At 48.6% G+C, this 18,734-nt stretch overlaps 6 protein-coding genes across 6 annotated transcripts; 3 read left to right on the forward strand and 3 right to left on the reverse strand.

Moving 5' to 3' along the window:
• Positions 1-1,153: 1,153 nt before the first annotated feature.
• On the forward strand, positions 1,154-2,443 carry FIESC28_02250 (uncharacterized protein; the record flags this gene model as incomplete). The annotated part of the gene is made up of 1 exon (XM_031156400.1): positions 1,154-2,443. The coding sequence occupies one exon, from the start codon at positions 1,154-1,156 to the stop codon at positions 2,441-2,443; it is 1,290 nt and encodes a 429-aa protein (XP_031019571.1).
• Positions 2,444-3,348: 905 nt separating this feature from the next.
• FIESC28_02251 (uncharacterized protein) lies at positions 3,349-4,509 on the forward strand (the record flags this gene model as incomplete). Its single annotated transcript, XM_031156401.1, has 3 exons — positions 3,349-3,390; positions 3,503-3,887; positions 3,941-4,509. 3 exons carry the CDS (start codon positions 3,349-3,351, stop codon positions 4,507-4,509), a joined length of 996 nt encoding a protein of 331 aa, XP_031019572.1.
• A 477-nt stretch (positions 4,510-4,986) lies between these two features.
• FIESC28_02252 (uncharacterized protein) lies at positions 4,987-7,625 on the reverse strand (the record flags this gene model as incomplete). The annotated part of the gene is made up of 5 exons (XM_031156402.1): positions 4,987-5,099; positions 5,149-6,524; positions 6,571-7,121; positions 7,172-7,526; positions 7,615-7,625. 5 exons carry the CDS (start codon positions 7,623-7,625, stop codon positions 4,987-4,989), a joined length of 2,406 nt encoding a protein of 801 aa, XP_031019573.1.
• Positions 7,626-9,007: 1,382 nt separating this feature from the next.
• FIESC28_02253 (uncharacterized protein) lies at positions 9,008-11,119 on the forward strand (the record flags this gene model as incomplete). The annotated part of the gene is made up of 5 exons (XM_031156403.1): positions 9,008-9,059; positions 9,367-9,675; positions 9,729-9,991; positions 10,040-10,523; positions 10,575-11,119. The coding sequence occupies 5 exons, from the start codon at positions 9,008-9,010 to the stop codon at positions 11,117-11,119; spliced, it is 1,653 nt and encodes a 550-aa protein (XP_031019574.1).
• Positions 11,120-12,173: 1,054 nt separating this feature from the next.
• Positions 12,174-13,727, reverse strand: FIESC28_02254 (uncharacterized protein; the record flags this gene model as incomplete). Its single annotated transcript, XM_031156404.1, has 1 exon — positions 12,174-13,727. One exon carries the CDS (start codon positions 13,725-13,727, stop codon positions 12,174-12,176), a length of 1,554 nt encoding a protein of 517 aa, XP_031019575.1.
• Positions 13,728-16,573: 2,846 nt separating this feature from the next.
• On the reverse strand, positions 16,574-18,610 carry FIESC28_02255 (uncharacterized protein; the record flags this gene model as incomplete). Its single annotated transcript, XM_031156405.1, has 3 exons — positions 16,574-17,688; positions 17,746-18,426; positions 18,538-18,610. The coding sequence occupies 3 exons, from the start codon at positions 18,608-18,610 to the stop codon at positions 16,574-16,576; spliced, it is 1,869 nt and encodes a 622-aa protein (XP_031019576.1).
• Positions 18,611-18,734: the final 124 nt, after the last annotated feature.

Raw genomic sequence — 18,734 nt, forward strand, 5'->3', positions numbered from 1 at the left:
TAACGTTAGGTTCCTGTCCATTAGGTCGAGGTCTTCTTCTTTCTGTCTGTTCTGTTCTGTTCTCTCAATCCAAAAGACGTCGGGTGCTGTGCTCATGTTGAGGTCTGGGCGGGCAAATTAATACTCGCTTCTTTCAATCTGACCTAACCCCCACTAACACAACTAAACTCTGCCTTGTCTTGCTTCTCCCGTCATCCATCAACAATCTTACCTGGGATCCAATCCTATCCTTACCCCAGTCAAGGGCCTAGAAGCGCAAGCGCAGGCATAGACATTGGACGACCGGCTCCAGTACAGTGCAGTACTTTGCAGTGCAGTCCTGTGCCCTTGTTCGTCCCGAGCACCAAGCCAAGAGCAGGAGCAGGGCATTGTTTTCTCTCTTCTGTTTCTGTTTCGGTTGCTACTGTAACTATTGTTGCTTCCCGTCTGTTTCTCTACGCTCCTTCTCTTCTCACTCTCTCCACACTTGCAACCAAATCCCATCTCGTGCTTTTGTCGCCTGACGACTGGTCGTCTCGCATCATTTGCATTAGGGCTACGTTGACCATTATACTTGGATCTCGACTGGAGCCCTTGATCGACCGCCGCCAACGCCAACCTACGATACTCACGTCTTAGCGCTACGGCTGACTTGACGTCCGCCGCTTCGACCAGCTCTGCTTGGACAAGACCAACCTCGAGTGCTCAATATTGCACACTGCGAATCGAGCATATCTTTGACGCAGATCGCCTTTGTTTAACATACCGTTTTCCCCATCGCCTCGACCCTCGCAGCGGACCCTCTGTTCAACGACCGCACTGATTTATCCGTCAGTCTTACTGCCCCGCGAGAGACCTTCGCCGCACGCCCATCCTCCGGCGGTTGCGCGGCCGTGTGCGCCAGATCGCACGACTGTCGCTAGACTCTGTCTCGAAAGGCATGTCGGCGACGGCAGTTATGTCGACGACCTCTTCTCCAGTGACCTCTCCCACAGCAGCCGCAGCCTCTTCTCCGAACCCTAACCACCCCGCGCTGCCGCCTCTAATCACATCTCCGTCATCGCGCCGAAGCATCCAGTCCCGCCCAATGTCGCACGTTTCCAAGAGCCGACTCTCCCAATACTCGACAGGCTCTTTGCCTACGAGGTCCCGTCCGAACTCTCACATATTTCCGATGTTCCCCTCGACTCTATCGTATACCCAAGTGCGGGACTTTGCCTACCCTGTCACCCATCCTCTACACTATGGCCCGCCGCCCGAACCTTCGGGTCCGCCATCAGGCATGACGACCCCCGCGAGCGAGCACCGTCGATTGTCAGACCCTCCAGGGTCGCTGGATGCACGCATGCCTTGGGAGTCGTGGGGCACAGAAGGTTTCAACCGTGCCCATGACCTCGCTCCTATCCAGTTCGATGGCGGCCCACCATACAGCGAGGACGAGGATTTACAAAGCCCTGTTGTGGCTACACGCCACCGCAAGCACAAATCAACTTCAGCGGCGACAGGCATGAGGGGGAGGACAGGTCGTGATGTTGATATGCATTCGACCAACTACGATCATGAGCGGGGTTACTACATGGGAACTAGTGGAGACGGCAGCGAAACTTACTATGTTAATAACGGCGGCGAAGCCAACGGTCCTGGCGGGGACTTTGTCACATATCCGCCAGACCAGGCACGTCACAGTCGAGCATACCACTATGCCCAACAACCCAGGGCTGCCGAGGGCGGTGAGTACTATCAGCCCGAGTCTGACAGTTCCCCGTCGTCCCCAGGCTTCAATGACGAGTCTCGCTATTCACGAGATTATCAGTTTACTATTACGTCGCCGGACGAGGAGTTCCACGGTAAGGCCGTTGCCTTGTTCGATTTCGAGCGAGAAAACGAAAACGAGTTGCCCCTAGTTGAGGGTCAGATCATATGGGTTTCGTACCGACACGGGCAAGGCTGGCTGGTTGCCGAAGACCCCAAAACCCAAGAGAGCGGCCTGGTGCCCGAAGAATATGTCCGACTACTTCGAGATATTGAAGGAGGAATGAACAGCCTGACTGGTCATCTTGTGGAGGGATCTGGCTCTCCTGACGTGGGCACACCTACCCAAGCGGAGCATAGCGGTCAATATGGCCATACTCCATCTTCCAGCAATGCGACTAACGGGTATCATCAGCCAATCGTGTCGATGTTCTCGACGTCGAGCAAAGACCTTGACCCGTATCCCACCGAGCAATTAGGACTTCAGTCCGGACAAGCGCCCCCTCAAGTTATTCACTATCACGGGCAACGCGGGGGAAGTCAAGCAAACACGCCGACGATCGCGCAGCCTCAAGATACTGGTATTCTGAGGAGGGAGAGTCATGATGGTGGAGAGAGAAGGGACTCGAATGTTACTCCGGTGCAAGATAAGCCACCGATGGAACTAGGAGCGCCGAACGTTGGAGAAGAAGTGAAAGAAGGAGAGAGGTGATATGGGTTGTTGAATAATAACGAATTGCATGCCATGCTTGAAGATACGCTCACGATTCGATGTATTCTGACGGAGCGGGCACATATACCAATAATACCACAGCGAACTTTCAAGATGGACGTTTAGCAGGTGATTCCGAGACTATCCTTCCACGAATTGCCAGATATTGACGCCGACAGTGATCAGCATTCAGAGAGGAGTTCTTTGGGCAGATCAAGGTTGGGATTTATGACGGAGTTAGAGATGTTAATGTAAGAGACTGTTGGGACAAGCCCTGGAGATGGTTAAAGGAGAGAGAGGGCCAGTCAGTGTTAGAGTTATATCATTGTCAAAACTTGTATCGCTAGAATAGTTCGCGATGGGATAATCGAGAGATTATGAATCGTTATGGATCGCCAAGCCATTGCACATGAATGAATCGCATTGTGCTTGTTATAGTCGACAACATGTTCTGAACTTGATGAAATAGCCTAGGCTCATGTTTTGTTATAAGTTGAGGCCGAAGTCTTTGACGTATTTTGTCTTGACTTCTGACAGATAGTATTCAAAAAGGTGATGATCGGATATTTAAACATGACCAAGTAAACTAGAGGTTCTTGGCATGATAAACTCAATTGCTCTGGTTATTACCATCGCTTGAATATACACTAAAGATTAGTAGAAAGCATGACCGGATGCTTGGTACTCTCCTCCGTCCCGTTTGGGTCTATCCATTCTGACGTGCTTCTCGCTCGGGATGTCACGTGGCTCATAACGTCATCCGTCGTCCCGTCGCGATTTCGGAACAAGGTACCTTGATACGCCCACTTCTCAGTACCTTAACGTCAACAACTCTTTTTTGCTCTTCTGTTTCTGGCCAATTGACTTCCCAATTGACTTCAAAATAGTATCATAATCAAGTCAAGATGTTCGCCCGATCTGCATTCCGCGCTGCTCAGCCTTTGAGGGTATGTTTTTCTGCCTGCGCTTGTCGCATATAACACCCCTCCTTCCGTCATGGTCTTGGATTATCAATCAAGCAATTCTCTTGTCAGCAAAAGCTAATTGAGTCCGTTTCAGTCTGTTCGTCGATATGCCACCGAGGCTGGAGGCGCTGGCGGTTCCAACGCCCTCCTTTACGCTGCTGGAGCTGCTGCTGCCGGCGGTGCTGGTTACTGGTACTTTGGCAAGAGCGGAGCTCCCGTTGCTTCCGTTGCCCAGGATGTGAAGCAGGCTGTTGGTGGTGAGCCCAAGAAGGCTTTCACCGGTGGTGACCAGGGCTTCCTTTCCCTGAAGCTCTCTGATGTCGAGATTGTCAACCACAACGTTAAGCGTCTGCGCTTCGAGCTCCCCGAAGCTGATCAGGTCTCCGGTCTGCACGTTGCCAGCGCTCTTCTCACCAAGTACAAGGGCCCCAACGATGAGAAGGCTACTCTCCGACCCTACACCCCCATTAGCGATGAGAGTATGTAGAGGAACTTGCTTTTTGGAAAGGAATACACACTAACTGCTGTACAGACGAGAAGGGCTTCATCGACTTGCTTATTAAGAAGTACCCCGACGGTCCCATGAGCACACACATGCACAACCTTGTTCCCGGCCAGCGCCTCGACATCAAGGGCCCTCTTCCCAAGTACCCCTGGGAGGAGAACAAGCACGACCACATTGCCCTCATTGCTGGTGGTACCGGTATCACCCCCATGTACCAGCTCGCCCGCGCCATCTTCAACAACCCCAACGACAAGACCAAGGTCACTCTTGTCTTCGGTAACGTCGGCGAGAAGGACATCCTCCTTAAGAAGGAGTTCGAGGAGCTCGAGAACACCTACCCCCAGCGCTTCCGCGCCTTCTACGTCCTCGACAACCCTCCCAAGGGCTGGGTCGGCGGCAGCGGATACATCTCCAAGGACCTTCTCAAGACTGTCCTGCCTGAGCCAAAGAACGAGAACATCAAGCTCTTCGTTTGCGGTCCTCCCGGTCTCATGAAGGCCATTTCCGGAAACAAGGTCAGCCCCAAGAACCAGGGTGAGCTGACTGGTGCTCTTAAGGAGCTCGGTTACAAGGAGGACCAGGTTTACAAGTTCTAAACAAAATCATGCGTGGATGTAATGATAGATTTGAAATGAATGTTGGCGACAAAGATTACTGCTAGTGTAAGATTTAGCTTAGAAGAGCGACTTAGATGACGATATGCCGTCTTGAATTGATACCAGGTCAATACACTGCATTCTCAATTGCGACTATAATTACGTTTTCTGTAAGCTATCCTGAATGGAGCCGCGCAGGTGGGTAACAGAAGAATTGTCTTCTAAGGCTTAGGCTCACTATATGAATAAAGTAGCCTAAAGACTTATCTAAGCTACCATAAAATAACCAATTTATTTCGTCTCTTAGGATAATCTTAGGGTAAATTCACCTAATACCCCGAGGCCTCGGTATCAGAAGCAATAAAAAAGCAAATCCATCAAGATTGCTGATATGCAAGATGCTGTTCGCTCATATTCGATGCTAGATGGTAGCTAAATAGTCTACTTCAAGAACACATATCCAACGCGATGACCTAATTAGTTGAGACTGTCGATAGCCTGGTTAATGCATCGCACAATAATAGCAGACCACTTAAGACCATTGGTATAATCCTTTGCGTCAATGCTCTCGTCCCAACCAGGGAAAACAGCTATGAACAGTCAGTATGCGATTTCCATTTGTTTGAGTGGGTGACTTACCTCCAGAGTACCCAGTCCAGATACCAGGCGCAAAAACAACATGCTTGAACCAGTCTCGACCATCCAAACCACCCTCATAAAGGAAGTTTCGCTCAAGGAACTTGTATTTGTTGTTGATCTTTACAACAGCATGACCAAGGCGAATTTTCTTAACGATATTCCACCATGGAATGCCCTCTTCAAGTTGGCGCTTGGCGATCTCAGCATCTTCGTCAAGCTCGCTGGCTTTGATGCGGAAGTCACGGAGATGTCGACGGATTTGCTTCAAACTCAGCTTAAACTCGTGCTCGCTGCCGACGGGTTTGTCAGACAAAACAGAGCCACGCATGCTGAACATCTCATCATCGGTCATCTCTGCTGCAGCAGGTTCGAACTTGGCTTCGACCTGGTCAAGGTAGCCGTTCAAAGCGTCGGCGTACTCGGTAGCGCTGAAAGGAATGATGACGGAGCCAGTGAGCTTAGCGATGGTCAGACCAAGGATCTGAGCCATAGTCCGGTGGTACTTGAATCCAACATCACCGTACTCCTTCATCCAGTAGAAGCTATCGTAGTTGCTGTGGTAGTGATAAACGGCACTGGTATCGCTGTACTTGAAACCAAAGTCGATGCAAGGAATACCCGCGTAGTCCTGGAAAGCTGTGAAATCGCTGCCACTACCCATGGTGGTGATTCTCTTGGACCAAACATCGTTGACAGTTTGACCAGGAACAGTTTGGTTGGGAGAGGGAACAGCACTTGTGACATCGCGGATGATCTGGTTAAGCAGAGGAGCTGCAGATGCAGTGAAATAAGGACCATCGACACCAACATCGACATTAACATAGGCGACGTTGGCTTCTGAAAGCCAAGGAAGGTATTCCTCGACCCATTCGGTGCTACCAATTAGAGAGTATTCCTCACCGTCCCAGCTGGCAAAGACGATAGTTCGAAGGGGCTTCCAGCCTGCCTCGATAGCCTTTCCGACTCCACGGATAACCTCGTTAAGAACTGCAGAGCCACTGTTGGGATCACCGGCTCCACCTGCAATCCAAGCATCTCTGTGGTTTCCGACAACGATAACTTCGTTGGCGATGGTGCCGTTGACGATTCCGATGACATCCCACAGGGGAGTGGTGACGTATTCTTGTTGGTTGTAGAGGTTGATAACTACATCGTCTGGGGTAGGACCAATGTTGTACTCTACGCCCTTGTACTTCAAGCCGAGGTTCCTGTTCCAGTATTTGTTGAAATCTGTTGACTTGGGACCATGGCCGTTCAGAGCCTTGAGGATAGGAAGGGCATCTCTGTAGGAGATGGGGATTGAAGGGATAGATGCAGTGGCATCATCGACTGGGGCACGAGGAGCACCAGGCTTTGAAGGGTATCCAGGTGTAGTTCTAGAAGGTCAGTTGAGTTCTCGGAGTAGAATAGGATGTCACATACGGATCACCGGGGCGGATGCTCAGGAACTCAGCGCTTCCACGCTGAACGGCACTCGGGTTCCGTGCAGGACCCTCAGGGTAAGGCTTATATCCGTGCTCTTCAGTTCTCTCACCATCATCGCCAGGATCGCTGTAAATAAGAACACCAGTGAAACCAAGCTCTTGTGCACGCTTGATTTTGAGACCTCTGAAGATTCCGCCATATCTAGCAATGGCGATCTTGCCCTTGACGTCAACCTTGGCATCGACGAGATCCTGGTAATCTTGGTAGGTTCCATAATTGACGTAGACGAAGGAAGCAGTAACGTTTCCGCTAGCTGAGTAGCCATGGAAGATAGGAACGCGGTTGTCGAGAGAGGTCGTTGGGTCCTCGTCAATTATGTCCTCCTCGAGAGAGGCCTTGAAGGTAGTGTTCCACTCTTTTCCATGCTTTGTCTTTGTCTTTTCTAAGATGGAAACACTGGCATCGACGGGGTAGTTGAGATAGGCATCATAGGATACGATGCTGGACTTGACACCAAATTCCTCCCAGCGATCTCTTGTCCACTCAGCCTAGGTGTTTAGTCAGTATACATGCAGAAAAAGAAAATGCAATCACATACCTGTGAAAGGTTCTTTCCAGCCAGATGAGGACCAGAGGTGTAGTAACGGCTCCATTCCTCGGCCTTCTTGGGATCCGGGGTATCAAAAAGAATATGTTCCAAATCGTCATAACTCAAACGGCTTTTACCAGGTAGCCAAGAACCAGGGTGCCCATGATGATGCTTGGGTCCAATCAAGAGGGTTTGGATAAGGAACAAGCCAAAACCGCCAACGACAACAATAGAGCAAATCAGAGTGAAGAACCAACGCCAGGTTTGATGGGGGTACCTCCTCCGGGGAGGTCCGACCTGAACGGTTTGAATGAGAGGAGTACTCTCGGTTGGCATTTTCTCTTTCTCCTGGTGAGAAGAGCTTCTGGGGATGGATCTTAGTATAAGTCTTGGTCCGTCCGGGAAGTGGAGGGATATAGCTCTTGGCGGGGCGATTTATTGTTCAAACTCACAGCCGGCTCATGGTGAAGGTATCCTGGAAGTATCGATCCTGGGATTGATCAGGTTTTTAACATGTGTTGATCCTGGGTAATAATATTGATGTTGTTGATGAAGAGAAAGTAACGCGAAGTATTGTGTAGAAGTAGAAGTAGAAGACGTGATGTGATCCAGGTGATGACGTTACAGAGCAACGGAGCTCATTGGCCAATCACTTTACTGCTTTAGACTCCACCAAACGTTGGATGCCTCGGGATAACAGAAACAGTCTGATAACAGAAGGAACGGACGAAATAAGTTAGGCACTTTATCACAATTTAGCGAGGGACTTGAGTGGGTTTATTCCTATATTATTAATTTATGTCTCAGGTCTCCCTATAGGGAAGGTACCAGCAGCCATTTTTCGGCCTAAGACATCACGAACTGAAGGATGATTGCAGATACAAAGAACCACATATTCAATCTTCGTATTGAAAACTGCCATGACCAACTATATATAGGATATATAAGATGACTTAGTCCACCAGGAACAGAGTAGAATTCTTACTACAAACTCAGCTTACACGCCGCCTAGCTATCAACCTTCCAACCTCCGCATTAGACGCCGAGAGGTTCATCGCTCGGACCGGCAATAAAGCGGAGACAAGCGGGGAAATACCCGGAGGCTTGCAGGTGCATCAGACTAACGACGAGGTCCGCTTTCGGGGGCAGATGATGACCCCAGACTTGGTGATTACATGTTGATGGTTGCAACCAAGAGACCAACATATTCCCCTAACCCAGCTGTCGTCACTGTAGACAGTCAACAGTAGAGTTTGTCATTACAGTACTGTACTCGAGTACGATAGTCCTGTGCGTCATGTTAACTGCCGATGTCTCACAAAGGAACCACAACAAACCAAGACAATTGTTGATGATCTGAATACATTGATAGTAACAGTCATAGTAGCTGAAGTTTGCTCTTGTGACCCCCCAATCCTTCACACACCTTCATTATTAGAAGGGGGACCAATTATGTCTTTCTTGACCGACATGTCTAAGAGAGAATCCCTGCCGCTGTTCGCCTTTTTTTCTGCAACTCTCACTTTTGATAACAGACCAAGCCTGTTTTGGTAACGATGACCCATAACTTTCCTCAGTAGGCTGTACTTTACCTTTTCATCGGGCTCAATTTCATCTTGTTTCCTGTCTTTTTTGTTTCTCTGGCTTAAGAGGTTGGGAAGGCTGATGAGTTATCGCCTATATTCTTTGTTTACTTCCAAACTATCCATCACCTCTTAACTTATCGTTGAAAAGATTTTGTTATTGTTAGAACGAGAAAAGAAAAGAATTGCTCTGTTCACAATCTTGCGCCGTTCCTCTCTGATCGTCCCTCTCTGACTCTTACTCCTCGCAACCGTTCTCGTCATGACGACAAACAATGGGCCGAAGCTGCCAAAGCAGCAGTTGGCGATTCTGGGTAAGTTAGTCTATATTGTTCACGGAATCATCTTCTGTAAAAGCTTTTCAAGACCCTTGTCATACGTCCTGGGCCGTGCTTTCATCTCACATCCGCCTCTTATACATGCACGGTCACGATGAGATGAAAGGATATACGGATCTTTCACATTACTTCTATCTAAATCCCTCTCCAAAATTTGCTCTAGTGAGAGTGTTACCAATAAACAATCTCATCAGATACAGAGACATTATGATCACGCTTAAATCTACACTCCTCGGCCCATACCGCCGAGGCACTCTTCAAACCTCTAACTAACCTTCACCAGCCATCGCTCGAGTCGCCGAACCAATGGCTTACACCTCTGTCTTCCCCTACCTACCCGCAATGGTCAGCAGTTTCGGTGTTCCTACCAACAAAGTCGGAAGCTGGGTAGGCGTCACATCAGGTGTCTTTTCCATCGCGCAAAGCGTCACAGCTGTTGCATGGGGAAGAGCATCTGATACCTATGGGAGAAAGCCGACAATTATCTTGGGCTTGCTAAGTACGATGGTTTGCTTCATAGTATGGGGTATGTCGACGAGTTTGCCTATGGCTATTGCTGTGAGAGCTATTCAGGGTGGTGGCAACGGAAATGGTGAGCTGAATTCTTCCTTTATATGAGATATTGGGTTTACTAACAGGATCTAGTTGGTATTATTCGAACAATGGTTGCTGAGATGGTCCCTGAGCGAGAACTTCAACCTCGTGCCTTCTCCATCATGCCCGTCGTCTGGAGCATAGGCTCGATCATCGGACCTAGCTTCGGAGGCTTCTTCGCGGAGCCTGCAGAGCAATATCCCGAGATCTTTGGCCACATAGAATTCTTCAAGAAATTCCCCTTTATCCTTCCTAACATGATCTTGACCATTGTCTTCTGCATCTCCGTTACTGTCGCAGTACTATTCCTCCATGTAAGTCTGCACCATATCCTTGTAGACACCAATGCTCATATCGTTTAGGAAACACTTCCTAGCAAAAAGGGTCACCGGGATTGGGGTCTCCTAGTCGGCGAGCGCATCACCCGCTCTTTCAAGAACACCCGTCCAACACCATCTACCCGTCGTCCATCTTTTGTCGATGGCGAAGCTACATCGCCTCTTCTTCCTAACAAGACAGCACCTAAGAAGCAAGCTGAACAGCCACCTAAGAGAGAGCGTGTACTTACTCGTCAGACCTGCATGAACCTTTTGGCCTATACGTTCTTGGCTTTCCACTCGGTGGCTTATGATCAGATTCTCAGTGTCTTCCTTAGACATCCCGTTGAGAAACACACTCCCGAGAACACCGCGTTTCCGTTTTACTTCTCTGGAGGATTTGGCATGTCGCACAGCCAGGTTGGACTTATCTATACCGTGTATGGCGTTGTTTGTGGCGCTATCCAGTTTCTGCTCTATCCCACCATCGTTGCTCGCTACGGAGTTTTGCGCTGCTTCAGAACCTGCTGTGAGTTTTCACCTACCATACCACCAACTTGTCTCTGCTAATGTGCCACAGGCCTCCTTATGCCACTCGCCTACTTCCTCACCCCCTACTGTGTCCTCTTCCCAACCCACAACTCCCGAACAGCAGCTCTCATCTCAGTGATGTTCATCAAAGCAGCTGGAATTATCGTCGCCTTCCCATCTACCACCATCCTCCTCACCAACTCCTGCGCATCCCTCCGTGTTCTCGGCACCCTAAACGGCTACGCTACCACCTTCAGCGGTCTCGGTAGAGCAGCAGGTCCTGCTTCTACGGGCGCTCTCTTCACTTGGGGCGCTGACCACGGATACGTTGTTACGGCATGGTTCTTCCTCATGTTTGTTGCTATTCTAGGCGCTGTCCCTGCATATCTTGTCGAGGAGGGTGCTGGACCTACAGCTTCTGCTTCTACGTCGGCCGAGAACAGTGATACGGAGGATAACGAGGTTTCTTCTTCTTCTAGTACACTGCTATTGCCTGAGGGATCAGTCGTTTCCTCAGACTCTGAGGACGAGCAGCCGTTGAATAAGGCTAGACCTGACGGTTCTTATGGAACCATCCAAGGAGGACGAAAGTAATTACAAGGCATAACACAGCCCGTGCCAGTGCCACAATCGATCAATATTCACATCGATATACTCAATTATATAACGAAGCAAATTGGACAGAAAATTGTCAAGTTGTCAAATCTAGCTTCAATCTTGGACCAAAATCTGGTTACAAACATTTATCTTTCAGCATTACAAAAAGGGGAATACACAAGGACTGGATGCATTTGAGCATGTTATACATTGCTGGCGTCAATCATGGTGAGTATAATGATAATGTTTGCATTGGATTTGAAGATGAAAGTAGCGGCAGTAATAAAAGTATTGTTTTTTCCTGACACAATAGTGCGAGTTCATGATGATACTCGCCCAACCTCGTACAGCAGCACTTGTATAACCTGGTTCAATTCGCTAGTCAACGGTTTGTATTACAACCGTTTGTGCAATGATAACTGACCCCGATCGTCTCGTCACCAGTTTCTCTAGCATGTGTCACAACTGTCGAAGACTTGTTTAATTAGGACCCGTAATCACTCTCGACCTCGAGACGAAGTATGACAAGTTTATGATAATTTTATTTAATCACCCAGAAGTAACTATCGTACCTCTTATGTGATATAATGTCAATCATAGTACTACATCGTGGTTCCAATCTTAGCCATTCCCTAGCCATTCCCAAGCGTGTAAAACAGAAAAAGCAGCCTTGGTATAATTTAGTAGTAGTACTTTTCCATAAAAGAGAGAATGCCTCGCAGCGCCTTGACATCAATTCCTAAAAGAATCTCTCCATCCCGTAATGAATAGATATATGCTTTCGTTCCGTAAATATCAACAACGCCCCTATAATGCCGCGCTGTGGAAAGAAAAAGGGGGAATCATATAAATACAAAGACGAAGCTAGACCATCCCGTTAAATAAATAGTTTTGGTAAGATGTAATGAAATAGACTTCGCAAGTGGAAGTCGGGTGAAATAGCAGTTAAACGTAGTCATAAGATATGACTTTTCAGGCGCTGGCTCTTGGTAAGCCATACCTGGGTGGTATCAGATAAGGCATGGTCGACCTTCGAGGGTCACTTCCACGCTCAATAAACGTATGGTGAGATTCCTCTCCGGACATGAAAGGCTCTGTGCCCCTCCCGCCCATATCTTTCCCTGTTTTCGTAGCCAGGATGAGGTCGTGGATGAAGCTCGGTCGGATGATTAACGTCCCCTTCTCGCTCTCCGTTTTCCCATCTCTCGCTCCGCCAGGGTATTCTCTCTTCGTCTGCACTTCGACTGCGCACCTGATGCTGATCCTGCCCGCACGAGGGATGCTGTCGGAAATGCTCCAGATCAGCGTCCATTTCACTGAGACGCAGATAGCTGTGACCGACCCAGCGGTCAATAGTATCTGCGATCTGGCGGAATCCCTCGGTGTGGCCGCCTTGTTCACGGGCTTTCATACCACATACTACAAAGAGGTAACTGTGGATCATCTCGTGCAGGAATGTCGAAATCAGAAGACGTCGGTTGTACTTTGTGTCCTGGAGAATTGGAGATGACAGCACAATGAGCGTCTCGAATCCACCATCACGGGAACGTCGCACGGCGGTGGTACCGACGATGTGTGCTTGGTATTGTGCACTTGCGGGGTGACTCCAGTCCCATGCGACACGGCCGGCTAGACGATTGGCGAAGAAGAGCTCATTGGCTGCGGAGAAAATGCTGCGGAGGGCGTTATCGTCCAGAGGAAAGTCGGCGGCGCGGGATTTGGGGTTTATGAGTGTTCGTAGGATACGGCCGTGGCGTGAGTCGGCGCTGCGATGTCTTCGACGGTTGGGGTTGGAGCAGCCAAAGTTGGCTACATGATCGCGGACCAAGCGTGCGGCGGGGATGTCTCCCATGAATCCTGGCTCATTGTCATCGGCCAGGGGATTGGCAAGTGAAGGCTGAGCAGTATCCGATGAAATTGAAAGACCGGAGGCAGTACGTTCCATGGCACAAGAATCGGCGACGGGAGTTGGAGCTTGGGCGGGAGCCGGACCCGGTGGTGGGCCGGGAGGCCCGAAAGACGGAGCCGGCCGAGATTCGGGAGTTGGGCCGAAAGCGCCAAGACCAAGACTAGCATCGATGGAGGGGAAATCGGATCCCTCTGGGGTTGGCGAACGTTCGCGAATGACGAGAAAAGAGAGGTTTTTGACTGGTGCCGAGTCTGGGCGATGAATCAATGGTGGAGTAGAAGATTCAATGTCATCTTGGTAAAAATAATCCTCTTCTGTAAGAGAGCTGTAATGTTGGTTGTGTGGATAAGCGCCCTTGTTGGCATGATGGAATGTTGGTTGCTGCGGTTGTGGATAGTAAGGCGAGAAATGATCATGTGGTTGAGGTGAAGAGTAACCACTGGGTCCAGGAATGGTCATGGGTGAGTTTTCGTATGCGTCGTAAGGCAATTCATCAGAGAACCTGGCCCTCTTTGGATCGATATTGAAGCCATCGCCATGAGAGTAGGCATGCGAATGTGCAGGTGCATCGCCGCCTTCGGAGATGCTTACCCTCCGTTTACCGCCAAAATAGTACGGACCCCGGTTCGAATTGAAAGCGGCAGTGGTAGTACCAAGTCCAAGCGGACGACCCCCGTCAACCACCCAAAAGGCCATGGGACATTTCGAGCCAGGGGTGGGAATTGTTGAGAATTTGATAAAAGGTAAAATCAGGAGAGGAGAGGAGAGGAGGGAAGAGCCAGGGTTACATGGAGGCCCAATGTCTCTGCTCTCTGGTGGATGGAAGTCGATTAGACGCTTTGATAGTAAGATCCCCTTGTTGAGTCTTCTCTCTCTGCTGGTGTAAAGAAAGAGAGTGTTGGATAGTAGAGAGTTTGATGTGTCGAGGGTAGTCGGTGAGGCCGATGGCCGGGTGGCGGATTTGACGACGGACTGGACTTGACTTGACTGGGGGAAGGAGGGACGCGTGATATGGACTGCAGTTGATGAGGAGACGAGACAAGTCAAAAACCGGAGAAAAATGGAAGGAAGTAAATTTGGATCCGAAAGAAATGGATCCCGAAACAGAAAGGAAAGTGATGTAAAAGTGAAAGGGGAAATTCTATATTGAGAAAAATGTATTGTAGTGTAGTAGTTCAGTTCAACAAAGAAAGGTCAGCTAACCTTGACCGTAACTTTTTTAATTCTCAGCTCCAACTATGATTGAGGTAGAGACGACATCCATATCTTGTTTTCAGGGCGATCGGGTAACTAGCTTAGCTTATGGGTTCCGCTGGCAAAAGAGCCTAGCCTGGCCTATGGAGCCCCAAGCCGCCTGCAGTTGCAGCGGGACCTAACCCCCTGTCAGATGCGCTGGGGAATCCTTGTCTCTGGTGGTTGTGAGGCGCTGAAGTGTTGATGGGCTCTCGGATGTGGTGGGAGCATGACACGACACGACACGATTATCTGTATGTATGTGATGGCAGTGTGTAGGTGGGTTTTTATTTAGGAGCAATCAATTAATCGCCTCACTACTGTAGTGAGAAATATTGTTTTATGATCGGGAATTATAATAACCTGTTTTAATTGATTGCAGCAGTCCAAGCCTCAACTGGAATGGCTGCTAATACTAATCTTGATTCTGGTAGATATAGCGGTGAAATGCCATTCCATCGGCGATATCTCTATCCGTCGCTCAACCTACTTCACGATAGTTTAGTCTACCAAGGTAATGAGTCCAATAGATTACGATTACTACGTAGGTAGGTATCTGTGCATTACATACGGCAGTCAATCAACCCCGGTAGATCAACCCTTGTGAGTCGGACAACATATCGCCCGTATGGTGGTCTACTATACTATACTATAAAAAGGAATGCTGCTCGCAAGTCACAGCAAGGTACAGAGTAAGACAGCATAAAACAGACAAGGTCTAAACAAGGCCCTGTCGAAAAAAAAGAGTTATGCCTCCTTTTGTTTCTTGTCTTATGTCATCAAGGTTTATCTCTATTCAATTGAAGTATCTAGCAGTTGATTACTTACATGAGGCCTCTTCGAAAAACTCAAGACCCGCTGGCTGATACAAGGCGGACTAATCCAATGTAAAACATGGACTCTCTGACAGCGCAACAATTGATCTCCACTGATACAAAGAGAAATATCCACTCTCTCGTTAAGCAGAACAGGGATCGTGGTACCGCGTATCAACGAGAAGTCGCTCCGCAGCCGGGATAGGTATGGGATATCCTTTGGTAGGTTCTAAAAGTATCATGCGTTTTAGCGATATGGACATCGACATCCCATCACATCAATCACAATACCACTCTGAGAGGTTGATGTACAGTAGTAGCAAGCCTCGAGATTATCTTTTATAGACTCATCTCATACGTGGTTAATCAATGCAGACTCCATTTGAGGCCTTCCAATAGCCAAATTCCATCTTGACTCTTATCCTCGTCATTGGTCAGGGGTCCAAGATCCCTAACCCTTATTGGCCGCCCTGGAATTTTGAGGTTTCTGACCATCATCATTAAGGGTCTTGGGTCTTAGTTCTTCTGGAAAAAAGAATTCTTACGGATATTCGGGGGTTGATTTAATTATTTGCATTTTGAGACAGAGCACGGACATGAAGGATCAAGCCGCTGTCATATGACATAATTGATGTTTTTTGCTTATTCAAGATTGATAACCACCACAAGATATCATGGACAATTCGTCTCATGTGTGTTGTCCTCAGGGTATCAGAAGAATTGATCGTCATAAGCATAAGAGACGAAATAATTTGGTCACTTTATGCTGGCTTAGATTAGCACTTAGGCTACTTTATTTTAGTAACCTAAGCCTTAGGGGACAATTCTGCTATTACTCACCTGGTTGTTTAGCCTCATCTCAACTAAAACTTGGATCGTGCTTTAATAAACAAAGCACGTGGACTCTCCCACTCCACTTACTACGGTAATGCCTCTTCGATCTTTCAGCTTAGACCATCTTGAGTTCTCGAGACGAACATCTAGAAAAAGCAAAGAATCTGTCTTTATGGAATATCGTCATTATAGACTCAAAATATGTCTTGCATTGACCGACTTTTATCTCATAGCCTATCCGTCTGCTGTAACGTATATTCGCCAGTTGGAGTATCATCCCTTCACTTATATTACAAGCTTGATGCTTGTTATGCGTGTAATCCGTCCACCAATTCTTTGCCACGCGCCTCATCTTTACCATGCCTAGCTGGACTAATGGAGTAGCATTAGACAAAGACAAAGACCCCTTCCCCACCGACGATCACATCATCCCGTGACGGTAATACAGTGAGTGATGTACATGCAGCGACGAGCTATTTTCATGTTACTTGCTCATCCTTATCCTATTTTCACTAATGTTACAGAAACCCTTTTAACTTTATCTAGTCGTGTAAATCCGTAGTCTAACCCAACAGATCCTCTCCAGATTCTGCAGTGTTGCCGAACGCCCTTCTTTTGATGCTTTTCTCGTATCCAATCACTCGCTCTCCCTTTTATTGCTTATAATCCAAGTCCTTGTACAAACCGTACTTCGTCAGCCTGCTTCTCGAGTGCTTCCCGCATTCTCTGCGAGTAAACTTGTCGCTGTCGTTCCTCCTCAGCCGCCTGTTCATCCCTGTGTTTCTGCTCACCCTGCAGTTGCTCAGGTGTAAACAACGTGTCGCCCGTGAAACTAAGCATCCCCAGTTTATCGCCTGTCCAGAACAGCACGTTATCTTCGTTGGGACGATCCTGCCCAGTCTTGGTGGATAAGATCTTGCGCGCCAGATCGTCGGACCCTGGCATCGAGGCGAAGAGTGATGCTTGCGTGGGGACGTCACTGTGGCCGATCTTAATTCGACGACATTCTGTGTATCCGTCTCTTTCGAACCATTTGATTTGTCCTGCGCCGTCGGAAAATGCGACTTTGGTGCCGTGGTTGATGACCGACAAAATGATGGATGAAGCTGCTGTGTAGCGGTTCTTCATGGTTGAGTTCTGCTGCATCGCTCCATCGCTTGATAGATCTACTGTGTCGAGACCATATAACTCAAGGGAACCCTTGGTCTTGTACTCTCCGCCTGCTATTAGTGTTCGTCCGTTACCCGATGTTTTACATTCGTGGACCCTATCGGCTGAAAGCTCTCCACGACGTCGTACTTCGTGATCCAATGTAGAAAACGGATACGGCAGCGCTGCCAGACTAGACAGCCGTGACCCAGAATAGATGGAGCCCACGATCTTGGGGAATTGCCTTCTGTCATAGTGAAGAATATTGGAAAACCTGCCCGCCACGTAAATGTCGTCCGACACCATATTGTCGCCAGCCGGACGAGGCAGATGAAGAATACTCGTCGGTGTAGGCTGAGACAATGAGGCGTACGGCGGTAATGGATTCGGGTCAAAGATGGCTCTAAATGGGTTATCGCCATCTGCCATAGGGCTGTCCACATCTAGTCTCTCCACAACATTGCCGTGGTGTTGCTGGGGCGCTCTGAAGTCTTGAAGGTGAATGCCGAGTGAAGTGCCGACTGTCAAAGGGACACCATCCTGGATCTGAGATAAAGTTGTAATGGACCACTCGAATGAATGTCTGTTGACGACCTGCAGACGATTCAGATCAACCTCTATGAGATCTAGCACGTCTCAGTTAGTTCAGATCGAGACAAACGATTCAAGCTTTGGTCACTTACGACTCTGCACTGCAAAGACAGCCCTATTGTTAGTGTTGTCAACACTGACACACTCGGTGACACCCGTGTCGATCTTTTTGGACCGCTTCGTATTTTGATCTCCGCGGCCGTCGAAAAAGAGAATATCCGGTTGACTCGTAGCAACGATGCCTCCCCTCCTGCCCCTAGCACCATTGATATCCCAGAGACAAACAGACCCGTCGTCCAGTGGTGAAACAGCTAATAAACTGCCGAGCCCGTCGTTGCTGTTGTTGGGGCTGTAGAGCGCCATGCCTCTGACTTCGATGAAATGATCCATTCCGCCTTGTCCTGCGTGCGGTGTTTCGAGCCAATTGATTGCTGTTGGTCCTTGACGCTGGATATACTCGTCGTACCATGATACATGCTCATCAGGGAATGCAGGATCCCAGTTGGCCATGTCCTGAAGAAACTCAAAATGGTCCTTGTCTCTCCGTGACGATTCATCGAATTCTAGTAAAGAGCCGTCTTCCTCGTCGTCTTGACTCGCCTTACTTATGGACGAGTCAGGTAGGGAAGCAAAGACCTTTCTGCGATTCTGAAGAAAATGGTACCATGATGAACGCTCAAAACAGTGCCGCTTCCATAGTTCATCATCAAGACAAACGTCTCTCAATTTTCGCGATACAAGTTGCAATCTAGGCAATTGATGTGGTTCAAGGTCTGAATTACATTATATTAGTATGCGATCGAATTTGTAGACAGACACTGTATCGCGATAGCGGGGTACAGGCAGGTATTGATGAGGGATAAGCTGGGCTGGGCTGGACTCACAGCACAAGATCTGAAGGAGGATCTCATGAGGGAGCTCGTCCCAGCGACGCGACGAGTGCGCGGTCAAAGACATGGAGCTAGGCTTGTAAAGAAAACGACAGCGATAGAGAAGAAAAAAAGATATTGATGGAGAAGATGAGTTGAATGATTGATAGCCACAGCTGATTTGCAAAGCCAAAGCAAAGAGTGGACTTGGA

Source organism: Fusarium coffeatum (assembly GCF_003316985.1).
Source record: "Fusarium coffeatum strain FIESC_28 chromosome Unknown BRIP53273_contig_49, whole genome shotgun sequence".
NCBI classification, from domain to species: domain Eukaryota; kingdom Fungi; phylum Ascomycota; class Sordariomycetes; order Hypocreales; family Nectriaceae; genus Fusarium; species Fusarium coffeatum.